At 26.8% G+C, this 15,311-nt stretch overlaps 1 protein-coding gene across 2 annotated transcripts in view; it reads left to right on the top strand.

The window, feature by feature from the left end:
* LOC101236489 (cytochrome b-245 heavy chain) overlaps positions 1-15,311 on the top strand; it is a 62,164-nt gene that overhangs the window by 29,821 nt on the left and 17,032 nt on the right. For both annotated transcript variants that reach the window (XM_065792657.1, XM_065792658.1), the window contains exons 7-10: positions 367-394; positions 5,695-5,741; positions 9,181-9,206; positions 9,451-9,531. In XM_065792657.1, the coding sequence (XP_065648729.1) occupies positions 367-394; positions 5,695-5,741; positions 9,181-9,206; positions 9,451-9,531 (182 nt within the window). The remainder of the gene's footprint in view (positions 1-366; positions 395-5,694; positions 5,742-9,180; positions 9,207-9,450; positions 9,532-15,311) is intronic.

The following is a 15,311-nucleotide window of genomic DNA, read 5'->3' as shown; positions in this document are numbered from 1 at the left end:
CATTTGTTTTAATTTCATGGCAAGGTGTTTGCGGACTATTTGTTTATATTGTTCCCTTTTTTACTTTGCTTTTCTGTGGTTTAAAATTTTTTAAATTAAATAACAATTATATATTATTTAATAATTTGATATTAAATAATTTTTTTTGACATTTCAAAATTTTATATCAGTTTTTAAAAGGTTTTTTGGTTACTTTTCATTTTTATTTTAATTTAAATAATTTTCAGTTTTTATTTTAAATAATTGTTTAGTTCAGTTTGATTCAGTTTTTTTAATTCAGTTTTCACTAAGAGCGGTTCGGTTAATCGCACAGCCTTAATTATTACAAAGATAAGGTTTTCACTTTTATTTATGTGTGTCTTATAGGATCCTATCAGTGAGCTCCTAAAAACAGGTAAAAATTTTATTCTATAATAGTTTATATATAATAGTTTGTCTAGTTATTAATAACTCAATTAATTTAATAAAGTATTATTTTATTTTTAAATTGGTTTTTTTTTGTTTGTTTTTTTTTGTTAGGATTTTATAGAAATTTTTTACTATTATTACTTTTATTACTCCTTCTTGTATTCATCTGTTCCTGAATAAATTATTAAAACTTCTGGATTTTGTATTATGTAGCTACCCTGCCAATATTTTTTTAGTTACCCTGTTTATTATTAAATAGGTTGTGTTATCTTTTTTTTATATATATTTTTATCACACTTTTAATTAACATAACTTTTGATAACATTTGATGACACCAATCAGCTTTTAGTAAAATACATTTAAGTTCATATTTTTTCATCAAGTTTTTTAAAAAAAAAAAATTGTAATTGATAAAACAATCTCTTTCTGTTAAACATTTATTATAATAAAAATTATATTCTATAAAATGTTACATATGTTGAAGAATTGTGAACAGAAAGGTTAAGAAAATATAATGAGCTCTTTAAATCTGATTTAGTTGGGTTTTAGTTAAATTTCTATTCAATTTTTTCTGTGGTTTTGGGCAATCATCAACATATTCTGTTTCATTTCTTCATTTCGGTATGACATAATAAAGTCTTGGATCAACTTAATATTTTTTTCTGCACAAACATTTGTAACTTCTATATTTTTTGCAAACAATTTAAAGTTGTACAAAAGAGTAAGTCTCCTTTTGCAGCTAACTCAACCTGGGCTAGGAGAAATAAGATCCAGTTCTGATTACCAACTAAATCTGATAGTGTTGTAGACGGTGTGATTACAGGCATTTTAAGTTTACCTTTCATGAACTCTTTAGGAATTGGAAACTCTAAGAATTTTTGCATGATATTCAGGATATTTTTTATTTAAATCAAACATGTCCTTGAGAGCTATTAAATCATTAACTGGCGCTTAAATACTCAAAGATTTTTTGAAGAACCCTTTCATTAATGATGCTTGAGATATCTTTTGTCATTTCTAATGTACGCAAATAAGTTGCATTTCATAACCTTGCTTCAGAGCAAGCTCCTGGCTGATAAAGTTTTATAGCAGGAACATGTCCACCAAGGTAGTAAACATGGCTGATAAAGATTTTTATAGTCTCCTTTCTTGAAAACATTTTTATTTAGTGCATTCTCCCAAAACTTTAATGCTGCCTTGGTTATATTGTAAATAGGTGATCCAACCTCTAAAGAAGTCTAGATAAACCTAACCAGATTATCTGATGCGATCTTATCAATAATCTTTGACCAGGCCTTCTGTAAGCGCACATAAATTTCTCTTCTTGGAGACTTAATCTTGGCACCAGTCAAATCATTTTTGTCTTCCAGCTGTCTAACAAGTTTCCCATCAAAATGGACTATGAGTTTCTTTCCTTTTAAAACAAAAACAAGTTCCTGTTGTAGTGTTTCACCTAAAGTAATCATCTTAAAATCACCTAAAGTAATGCGGTAGTGGTGTAGTGGTAGAGCGCTCGCTTCATAAGCGAGAGGTTCCGAGTTCGATTCCCACCACATCCCTGGTAGTACCACGCTCAACTTGTTCCTCTGCGCAGCGACCTTGTTCGTCAAGGTTCGTGTTTCGGAGTTATAGAGTTGAGAGAGGGTTATAACCACAAGTAGCCTCCTCATCTGTAGTGGCCTTGGGGAGGTGAATTATAAAAAAAAAATTAAAAAAATTAAATTATATATTCAAAATAATAAAGATATAAAACAAATATACTTATTCACTTTAGTGAGTAATGATTAACTAGATTTTCAATAGCTTTGTACCATTTTCTGTATAGAGTAAATTTTGATGAATTAATTTAATGCAAATCAATACCAGGTTTGTTGCAGATAGCAGAAATCATAGCAGCCTGGAGTCTAACATTGATTCTATACTAAACACTAACAGCAGAAGTAGCTTCAATTAGTTTGTCAGGTGTTTCTATTTTTGATTTCTTTGATTTGGACGCAGTCAGAATCAAAGCTTTCTTTGCATGAATTGGAACTTTTAAATGGGTCTACAGCATCTTCAAACTTGATTTGTCCATCCAAAGCACCACCTGTGCTTTTTTTTTCTTTTGACTTCTTTGATACATTAAATGTTTGCACATTCGTTTTCTCATTGAGAGGAACTTTCTTAGCTGCGCCTGTGTTTTTCTTATCATTCATCTGCTTAACTCTTTTATATCTTTCCATTCTTCACAGAGTCTTGAGTTCAAAAACTCTTCATCTTGCTGTACAGTCATGGTCATATTCCTTTCAGATCTTTGATCTTCATAAAAGGCTGCATCTTCTATTTTTTCTGTTCCTTACCAATCTTTCATTATTATGTTAGTTGAGGAACAGATATGTCAAACAAGTTATTAATCTCCATCTGGAACTCTATTTGCCTATAAGTCTAGTTTGCTTTGCAGACACTCTAGTTTAGTTTATTCAATCCTTATATTTTATTATATTTCTTCGTGAGTCTAAGGATCCTTTCACTGAAAAGTATTACATAGCTGAAATTAATAAAAAAGTAAATTTGCAAAGTATAGCGTGAAAATATATTTGTAAAATTTACCTAACAGTCCTTTCACTATTTTGCACTTAAAACCAGCTTTTATCCATTTTAAAACCAGCTTTTATCCAGATGTCAGTTACAGCTGAAGTTACACATGTTCTAGCTAATCTCTCACATGCTCTCGCAAACTCTTGAGTTCTGGTTTCTGCTTTTGTTGGTCAGGCAAAAATTTCTTTGCTATATTGAAACCTGGTGTTCCCATATAAAAAAAATTTATTCAAATATATATTTATATTTATTGGGCGAAGTAAATAAATTAGATAACTAGATGTTAGAATTTCTTTGAATATTTTTAAAAAAGTAAAAATATTGTAGGATATTTCTGACACAAGGCAGCTGGTGTAACTGGAAGCTCATTTATGGGATATTTTAGCAGATATAGAGATCGTCTTAAATTGCCTTTGAACAGTGTACTTTTTCTTTTCCTCTTGTCTTATTTTGATTGATCTTTTTTTGTACAACTCATTTTTTTTTTGAATTTAATTATTTATGAAACTAAAAATGTTAAAACCATTTTTAATCATACATATATTTAACAGATCAAAGTTTTATAAATAACAAATAGCAGTAAACACTATAATAAAAAGAAGTAAAAGATGACTACTTCATGCTTATGACTAAAATTTTATTCATTTTTCATTGCAGATGTATTTAAAATATCAAAAAACTTGAACAATATGACAAAATTGACATTTTCCAAATATTTTAGGTTCTACACCAAACTCTTACACTTGTCTCAGATCAATATTTTTGATGTATTTAGTCATTTTATGTATAAGAAGTTTTAGATAGCGCACAAAAAAAAAATTTTGGAGGGGGTCACTTAAATAATACTTATAATTACTGGGATTATCTTTTTACGGAATTCGGGATATTTCTATACATTTTTATTTTTTCTGGATATCCAAATAGTTTTCTGGAAATGCAAGTTAAAAATATTTTTTTGTCACCAAATAATTAAAACAATAAAGGTATTGTTTATCAATTACTTTATGCTATATTTTACTTAGCATTATTTGTACAAATAATTTTATCTTATTTGTATGCGTATATTTATTATTAAAGGGATTCCCAAGTGCACAAATTGGATTCACAAGGGATGTTTTTTTCACACTTCACATTCACATTTCACACTTCACATTCACAAATTAGATGCGCAAAGGGATTCCCAAGAGACATATTGGAGTCCATTGCTCAGCTTTGGACAAAATTGCTGAAAAATTTATTCACGTAAAGCTGAGGAGTTACTCAAAAAGCGCTGAGTAAAAGCAGAGCTTTTTTTAATTCTCCCAGTCTATTAAAAAATGCATGTATGTATTTAAACTATAAGATAAGTTTTGAGTTGAATTAAAATTACCAAATCAATTTATTTATTGAGATATTAACAAAAAAGCATTTATTTTTTAGCTATTATACTTTCAGTTGAGAGGTTAATATAAACTTAATATTTTTTGTTGTAAAATATCTTGTTTGAATAACAAATGTACTTACCGCAGAGCTTTTAAAATGATTTTCAAACAGTTTCAAAATTAGATTAGGATTTTTCCCTTGAAAAAATGTTTGCGTTTTAGTTTAACTGGAGACTTTTGACAAGAATTGTAATTAAAGGAAGAATACAACTTTTCTACTTTGTTTTATTTTTATTTCCATTAAGATATTTCGTTTTCATTTACCGTGAAAACAAATTTATTTACACTATTTTCTTACTAAATCTAAATAACAAATAAAAATTGTTATTTTGCTCTTATGATTTTATCATCAAAACTTGTATCATAATTTTTAAATTTACATATCTCATATCTATAGCACTAATGTTATTATTTTTTATTAAATAGATTAATTATTAGTTAGACTTTTGAAGTGTTTACTAATTGAGAATGTTATTTTTATTCAGTTGATATACGTTTTATAAATGGTTATATATAAAAGCATTGATCTACACAAAAATTAATTGCTAAAGAGAAAACCCAAACATAACATTTATAACTCAAGTTAAGGTTATTTGAAAGAGCTTTTTTATTTGATGTCATTTAATAATTACAAAAGCGTTTATCACAGCAGTATTCATTTAAAAAAAAAATCAAAGATCCAGAACTTACCTTCGGAAAAAAAAAAATTGGCATTAAAATTCTTTTTTTAAACGTTTTTTGCTAATATTTTGATAAATCTTTGTTTTAGAATGTTTAAATAATTTTTTAAGGATTATTTAAGATATGTAAACACTCAGCACTTAGAGATCACTTTAATTATTTTGACTATTTCACCTAAAAATCTAGTTTAGTTTAATTTATAAACTCTATTTAAGTTAAAATATTTTTCTTTTATATGGAAGAATATCTGCCAAAAATTTTCTTTTCAAGCACAGGAGATATTCTTATACACAAAAATTTTCTTTTCAAGCACAGGAGATATTCTTATACACAAAAATTTTCTTTTCAAGCACAGGAGATATTCTTATACACAAAAAGCATTTTTATTTCTGGATTTTTCCAGATGTCTTGAAAATTTTTTTTGGATTTTTTCCAGATATTATTAGGAAAAAACTTTCCAGATATTTAAAATATGACCAGGATAATCTATGTAATTACTTCAAAATTTATTACTAGTTTTATCATAATTTTATTACTAATTGTTTCATTTTATTTCTTATGTCATAATTATGTCAAAATTTTATTACTAAACTTACTGTTTTTTAAGTTGCGGGTTTAACTGGCATTGTTATCACAATAGCTCTCATAATGATGGTATGTTTTTATTTCAATTTTTTTTTTTATTTGCTTTCAATTTTTTAACATTTTATTTCAGATGTCTCTCTGTGTGTAAACTTGACATAATCTATTACTTTATTTGGTCCATAATGTAATTTGTGTATTGTTAATAAAAATCAGTATGTCATAATTATGTCAAAATTACTAATCTTATTTTATTTCTTATGTCATATACGTCATAATTACTTCAAAATTTATTAGTAGTCATATGATAATTTTATTACTAATTATTTCATTTTATTTCTTATATCATAATTATGTCAAAATTTCATTACTAGTTTCATAAATTTATTTTTTATTATGTTAAAATAGATTATAATGATGTCAAAATGAGAACAATGACATAAATGCAATTTAATTCATGTCAATGTCTGGTAATTTAAATTCATTTTTAGCTGCAAGGAGGACAACTAGATAAGAGATTTTATCGAATGCTTTTTTAAAGTCCACACAATTACATCGAACATATCTACTTGAGGATGTGAGTTGGTTTAAGGAACATTAACCACCATTAGCAGAGTATTCGTTGTACCATTATAAGGACCATAGAAGTGAATTAAGAAGGAAATAAATTTTTTTAATAGGAAGAAATTACTTAAGTGCATCAGATTTTTCAAGGAAAACCTCCAATTTGGATGTGTTTAATAGAACTTGGAATAAAAAAAGTTATTTTATAGGACTTACTTGAGTTGAGAGCGATGCCTGAAATCCAAGTTAAAAAAGTGTCACAGCTTGGTGGCACTTTCACAAAGTTTCTCAACTAAGAAGGTAAACGGATATTAGAGAATCATGTCGTGGTTCTCTAATATTCGTTTACTTTCTTTATTTATTTGATTTTTTATTTTTGTATTCGATTTTTTGTATGTTGAAGTGATAGCATTTATAAGCAAATGGGTGTAATTTTCTTTAGATATATTATATAAACTGGATGTTTCATCTGAAAAAGGTTTCAACCATACTCTAAGCTCAGAAATTCTTTAAATTATATTTATGCTAATTTAAACCACCCGCCTAATAATTTAAAACAGCTTCCGCGTTCAATTGGGTTAAGATTGTCTGCAAATTTGTCAGGTGAAGAAACCTTCCAAAGATCATTGTACAACTCCGATGTACAATGACGCACTGTTAAGGTCCAGTTTTAATCACAAACTTTCATACCGCCCTAATTTAAATTTACCTCATGCCAAAAACGGTAAACACAACATCGTTTAGGTTAATCCTCTATTCGTCAAAAATGTTAGCACTAATGTAGGAAAAAGATTTTTAACCTTAGTCAACAAACACTTCCTAATAAATCACAAACTCCACAAAATTTTCAACAGAAGCACAATAAAAATAAGTTATAGCTGTATGCCAATATAAAATCTATTTTAAATGCACACAATCAACAAATTATGAACAATAAAAAAATTCCACCTAAAACCAACTGCAATTGCCTTAATAAAAGTACCTGCCCTTTATCAAACAAAAAACATTGTATACTGAGCTAATATAAGCTCCAATAATCCTACTAACACTACTGTTCACTTAAACACTCCTGTCAACAACTGTTCACTACACTACACTACTGTTCACTTAAACACTCCTGTCAACAAATTCTACATAGGTATAAGTGAAACACTATTCAAAATTAGATATACCAACCATATGAAATTTAACATTCTAAAATACAAAAATGGCACTGAACTATCTAAAGAATTTTGGAACCTAAAAGATGTAAATTTAAGCCCTTGTTGTTGCTTACAACCCAACTACAAAGTCCTGCAAACTATGGATAAACAAAAAATATGAAATTCTATTTTCCAAAAATCAAAATCTGTTAAACAAAAAAAGTGAAATCGTATCTAAGTGCATGCATCGAAATAAGTTTCTTCTTTCCCTATTCGACACTGGTGATTGAGCAATTTTCTGATTAAAAAATTGTTTGTTTTGACATCTGAACTCATTCTATTGCATTGTTATTTTTTTTTTTTTTTAGTTTCTGTATTTGATATTTTTTAACGGTCTTTTCTTGATTTAAAGAGTAAAATACGGCTGATGATTGCCGAAAGGTATGAAACTTTAAGTTCCATCACAAAGTTGTATTTTTTCAAACAATCAAACTCTATATATATCAATTCTGATCTATTTTGTAAACAATTTACATTATATTGATCACTCTCAAACTAACAAGAGACTTTGTATCTTAACTTGGTACAATAAAACAATAACTCTATATATATATATATATATATATATATATACATATATACATATATATATATATATATGTATATATATATATATATATGTATGCAAAAACATATATATATATATATATATATAGACATATATATACATATATATATATATGTATATATATATATATACGTAGGCCAAAACATATATATATATATATATATATATATATATATATACATATATAAATATATATATATATATATATATATATATATATACATATATATATGTATATATATATATATATTTATATATATATACTTTTTTAACTGCGCCCCATACAAAATAATCCATGGGGTTAAGGTCTGCGGAGTTTGGAGGCCAAACATTTGGACTGGTAAAGTCGTAGAAATTTTCAGACAACCATTTTTGACTTTTCACAGAGGTATGGCAAGGGGCCGAATCCTGCTGCCATACATACGGCCTACAATTGGCTACCCTTGTTATCCGGGGCTTGAATACAGTGTTCAGCAACTCCACGTAGCCATCTGAAGTCAACCTGAGGCCCTCTTGGAAAAAATGCGAAGCCATCACATCGCCTTCAGAGGATACACATCCGAAAACCATCACAGTTTGAGGAAATTTAGTCTGCATTACACAAGGAATGTCCTTTGTACTGCATGCAAGCCACCTGTTATTTCACGTGACAAAGCTCGAATTCCAATGCCAGGGTTCTTCAACACCTGTTCCTGCAGACTTGCGAGGAATTCTGCTGTACGAACGCAATCAGATCGTCTGCTAGGGATCTTTCTTCTTACTACATCCTCGTAGTCACCATTGCAAGTCTCTAGTTCATACCTGATTGTTTTTACTGTGTTCAGGGAGCATTGGGCAGCAGTCATAATATCCTTATTTTGATGGCCGGCATGAATCATCATGATGCAAGTTATTCTCTTCCATGATTCAGGTGGGTTCCAGTCATCCATCCTTTCTGACATCTTGTATATGAATGAAGAAGGGTTCAAACTTTTAAATGACCTGTAGTGTGTATTAATACCTCTAATCTACAAAAAAATATAATCAATTATAAATATGTCAAATTTATCCCGAACACTCTGTGTATATATATATATATATATATATATATATATATATATATATATATATATATATATATATATATATATATATATATATATATATATATATATATATTATTAATTATTTTTTTTAGGTTTCTTCATCAACTGAGTTAATAAGGTAAGCAATAAAAATCTTTAAGTGGGTATCTGAAATTAAATAAAAATATATTGTGTCAAAAAAAATAATTTAGTCTGTAACAAATCAGTTAACCGGAAAAAAGCAACTGAAAAAACTGATACTAAAAATGTATAAAGATGGTTTTAAAAATAATTTATATGTAATAAAATTAATTTGTTTGATTGGTTATTATATATTACATTAAATAGCATAATATCTTAAATATTTTAAATTAAATCTTTAGACGATCATATTTTGAAGTTTTTTGGTTTACTCACCATTTGTTTGTTGTCTTTTTTGTTTTATTGGTGTTCCACGGTTTTGGGTAGGTAATTGTTAATTTATATTTTATATATATATGTGTGTGTTTTAATAAATTTAAACAGTTATTTTTTAGTTTTTTAAAATAGGTTTTTTTTAATTTTTAGTTTTTTTATTTACGTTTAATAAATGACAGTATAGGTTTTTTGTTGGTTCATGATTATCTATATAAAGTTTATTTTCATGGCAACATTTTTATATGCTTTCAGATTTTTTTATTTAGCAGTTTTTCTGTGTTTTTGTATAAAATAATTTTAAGTTTCTTGTGCAAGCAAAGCAAACATTTTTTGGATAAACTGTTGTAAGTTAGGACTTTTTTAAATATTAATCAGGTTAAGGTTGCTATATATTTTTTTCCTTATATCCCAATTATATTTTGAGAGAGTAGTAGAATTTGAGAGGTTTTTATTTTAAAAAAGCTGTTTATAGTTTGACAATCTTTTTTTTTTCCACTCACCTTCTGAGATATAACTTTTAACAGGTTTCTTTTGGGTAGATGCTAGGCATTTATAAACTACGTTATTTTAAGGTATTTGGTAGTTACCATTGAAAGGCAATTGTTTTTGTCTACAATCGCATGCTGAATTTTTTCAGAATTTTTTGAAATAATTACTGCATTTTACAGTTTGCTACATGTTTTTAGTGCAGCTGTATCTCACTTTTACTGTGTTTTTGTTATATAAGTTAGGCGAAGGTGATGATAAATTATGTGATCATGAAAAATTATTTGTAATTAGGCAGGAGAATATTGTTCTGATGTTGGTAGAAATATTTTTACTAAAGGGCAGGTTGAACCATGTTATTTTTCCTGTTCTTTTTTGTTGTGCTTTTGTCTTTAGATTATATTTAAATGTTAAATTTTTAAAGCTATTTTTCTTTAATGTTACTTCGTACTCTGTTTTTGATTAGTCAAAAATAGTTTTGCTAGGAAATTTTTTTGATTATCTATCATTAATGGAAATGGGTATTTGGTCAAAGTAAAAGTGACAACACAGTAAAAGTAAAACAAAAAACAAAAAAACAGTAAAAGTGAGCTACAGCTGCACTCGAACATAAAACAAATTCCAGAATTTATTTCAAAAAATTCAGAAACAAATTCTACTACTCTTTCGAAATATTATTGGTATGTTAAAGAAAATAGATATATAGCGCCACCTGGTCGATAAATTCAAAAAAGTTCCAACTTATAACAGTTTATTGAAAAATACTTGCTTTGCAAGAACAGAAATCAAAAAAAACTCCACTCAAAGAACTCAAGAAATCAAGTCATCATGAAAATAAATTTTATTTAGATAATCATGAACCTAAAGATTAACACCAACAAAAAAACATATACAATTTTTTTTAAAAAGCAATTAAAAAAAGCTATATTAAAACAATAGATGTTAAAATTTTAGGTAAATTTGTTGTTGTTATATTTGGGCTGGTTCTTCTAATGATACTCTTTCTTTTCTAAACAAGATCCAAAAATGTATTGTAAATGCAGTCAGATCCACTCTATCTGCCAAGCTTGAGCCTCTCTCTCATCCTCATAACGTTACATCTTTTTCTATAATCTACAAATATAATAATTTCATGGTAGCTGCTCAAAGGAGCTATTATCTCTAGTTCCGTCAACTAAAACTCATTTTTGACTCAATTTGACAGTTAAAAACAACATTTTTAACTGTCCATGCATGCTCTAAAAAATTTTATTTGTCTAGTTTTTTTCCTTGCACTTAAACCCTTTGGAACTCTCTCCCATTTCTATGTTTTCCTGACTCGTATAATCTAAAACTTTTTAAGTTTTTTGTCAACCATTTTCTTGCCCTTTAACTCTATTCTTTTTTTTTCTAGTAACTCTCAACTTAATAGTTTTTTCAGCCTTATTAGAAGTCAATCAGAAATAAAAAAATAAAAAAAACTTATATATATATATATATATATATATATATATATATATATATATATATATATATATATATATATATATATACACACACATATATATATATATTTATATATATATATGTATATATATATGTATATATATATATATATATATATATATTCATATATATATACATATATATATATATATATATACATATATATATATGTGTGTGTGTATATATATGTATATATATATATATATATATATATATATATATATATATATATATATATATATATATATATATATATATATATATATATATATATATATTTATTTATATATAATGTGGGACAAAAAATAGTGAATTTTTTTTTAGGACAAGTTTTTGAATATAATTTTTGAAAATAATCAACTACTTCAGTGTGGTTGAAGTGAAATCAAAGTGTAATAAAAAATCCTTAGTACAATAATTGCAGGTTAAAGCAAAGCACAAAAGAAAGATCGCTATTTTTTGTCCTACACCATGTATATATATACACACTATAGCATATATATTTATATACATTTGTCAACTTTTTTTGGTGACTTATATCTATACTGTTTTATTACTGCCCCAACCCAAACCCTTAGTCAATGTATCAGCATTCTCTTGCATATTACGCCTAGATCAGTTGATGTATGTACTGAAGCCATCACAGCTACCTATTTTAGTATATGTCACTCACACACACATATATACATATATATACACACAACGTGGTAATGTTGTAGTGGTAGAGCACTCGCTTCATAAGCAAGAGGTTCCAAGCTCGATCTCTACCACGTCCCTGGTAATACTGTGCTCAACTTGTTTCTCTGCGAAGCGGCCTTGTTCATCAAGGCTTGTATTTTTGAGTTATAGAGTTAAAAGAGGGTTATAACTACAATTAAGTAGCCCCCTTATCTGTAGTGGCTTTCTCCACCTTGGGAGGTGAATTAAAAATATATGTATATATATACAAATTTACATATAAATACGCACGCATACACATTTTACACACATTTTATGTATTTGCATTTGTATTTGAAATGTATTCATTGTTCCATAAACTAATTGAATAAGTTTTTTTTTGCAAAAAACCAAGAGATTTTTTTGTTGATTTTGTAACAAATAATTTTTTTATTTTCAAGGCTAAAATAATTTAAGATTTTGTTTTTAATTGGTTTGTGTTAAAGGATTTGTTTTCATTCTTCTATTTAATATTTTACCAAATAGTTTAATAGTAATTATTTTTCAATTACTTCTTATTAAGGATAAAAAATAAAAATACATAAAAATAAATTATTTGAAGAAACTTTATTATTGTAAAATACAATGAAAATATAAGTAACACAGTCTTTTTTTTTTGTCTTTTTTTTCAAGTAGCATTGTTTTTGAGATATAAAAGATTTTTCTTATTTTTCTTTAAAATTAATAACAAATTTCATTATTTAATAGAATGCAAGCAAAAATTAGTTAAAAATTTAAGTAATAAACTTATTAAATTGATCATAAGTTTTAAAAAAGTTTAAAAAAATATGTTAAAAGTATTTGTATTTTTTCTTAACCTAAAATACAAATATTTTTATTTGTAATTGTATTAGGAAAACACTGATTATTTATAATCAGGAAAACTCTGATTATTTATTTATATTTGTGTTTGAAGTTGTATTTGGATATCTTGAAATAATGTATTTGTATTTGATCAATTGTATTTGACCCTAACCTTTACCAAAAGTCTGATCTAAAAATATATACAGTAGTTGTTTTCTTGTTACTGGATAAGTTCATCAGTGTTCACAAGCTGCTTCTGTAAACAACTTAGTGATCACTGTTTATAATTAAGAGAATATTTAGAACAAATAACTAGTGCACTAATTAAAAGATGGAGAGTGATTGTGTTGAAAATAAAAAATGGGGAGTGATTGTGTTGGAAAATTTTTTTAGATTAAAAACTCCAGGAATGCTTTCTTATATGTGAGTTTGAGCTCTCTATTTAAAGTGTAACAGAAGTAATAAACAACTTTCTCTTCAAACTTTTAGTATTTCATCACATGCAGGTAAAGAAGCTTGCATGTGGTGTAATGGTGAATGTACAGTTGGTATAGGAACCTTAACAACTATTGGTGACCTGTTATAAGACATAAATACAAAATAGATCCATCAGATCTACCATAAAGGAATTCAATAATATTGTGAATAAATGTCCAATATATCTTAACACTGATAAAAATACGTTCCTAGAAAATTTAATTGTTCCATCTGAACTCCATCTTATCATCAGAGCACTAGAAAAAATAGCAGGATTTCTTTTGATGGATAGTGGGAGAGTTTTGAATTATGGTTAAGAGAATACTACATAATAAAAAGCAGATATCATAGAGTTGTAATAATGCAAATAAAATTTCATAATTAATTGATAAGCTTCAACTTGAAATACAAGTTAAATTACCATATTTATTTCCTATAGTAAAAAGCTAAAGAACTTTGAAATCCGTAAAAAGAGCTTGTTTTGAAAGAGAATTTGATTGTGATTCAGGACAAAAATATCTCTCTTTAAAGATGCTTTCTTTGTCTACAAAAAACAGCTTCTTCGCTTGGAAAGAAAATGACAGTATCATGTTATTATGTAATACTGTTATTGTTTTTTGCGACATGGCAACATAATGCGGAAAATCCACATTATGTTGCCAGTTTTTTTTTTTTTAGCATGCAGAATGTGACTTTTAAAAGTATGCAGAACAGTGTGGAAAGGCAATTCATGCAATGTTCAAGTCTACATTGCAAAGATATAAACATAGTCACACAAAGATTACAGAGATAGAATAAAAACTGCTGTTGTTAATTTTGCAGTTAAAAGATTATAATACTTAATGTTATATAGAAATTATATTATAATATAATTATATATTGAGATTATAATATAAAACTCTTCCATTTAATTATATTATAAAGTAAAGATGTCTTAAAAATTACAAGATTGTACATTGAAATAAATCCTAAAATTGAGACACCCGTGTCTTTTGTGGTATATGGGATTTTGAGAAAAACTTTTGTACTGTCTAAAACTAAATAAAAATTCATCAATAGATTTCAACTTTCATCAAAAATTACATTCACATTTAGAAGTTGTGATGACATAAAATTAACAACCTCATTTCCGGGTCAAGTGGTGTCCGGGTTTTAGGTTTGTTTTTACTCTTGGCAAGTGAAATTGATTTTAACTTTTTTTAAGTCATGTTATAATTATGTAAACAATTCATTAGAATCAAAAAATCCTAGGTGACACTCCATCAAACATAGTGTTCTCTCTGGTGAACAGTGAATACAGCTGCGTTATTCTGGTATTACAGCTGCGTCCAAAGCATCACTGATGATATCGTAATAGAATTTATAAGTTAAATGGATTTAACTTATAAAACTTATAAAATGTGGTGAGGAGTAGCAAAAGATATTAGCAATAAGACTACCTTTATTTATTTTATTGTTCTGCTGATCTACTGTTAAAATATCTTTTTTTTTAAAGTACTATAATTAATACTAAAATTATTATTTGTTTTATTATTTTAAACAATATATAATAACTTGTGTTTAGTTAAAAAAATTCTGTTTAAATATTGTATATAATATTGTAAAACAAAGAATTAAATAGAGTACATTTAAATTATTTATGTTCATTACTTGTTTTTGTGAAAGTATCAAGTAAACTCTTTAGATCTTATTTCCAAATAGATTTTGCTGCAGATTATTTCAGCTTTAAAAAAGCAACTTGTTCAAGAATAGCAACACCACTGTTGTAGTGAATATTGAGTTTAATAAATACATCAGTCATTGATGATATATCCTTTAAAGAAGCTTCAAACAAGCTTGATTAAGTTTATGTTATAAA

Source organism: Hydra vulgaris, chromosome 03 (assembly GCF_038396675.1).
Source record: "Hydra vulgaris chromosome 03, alternate assembly HydraT2T_AEP".
Taxonomy (NCBI): domain Eukaryota; kingdom Metazoa; phylum Cnidaria; class Hydrozoa; order Anthoathecata; family Hydridae; genus Hydra; species Hydra vulgaris.
This window is presented reverse-complemented; position numbering and strand designations above follow the sequence as displayed.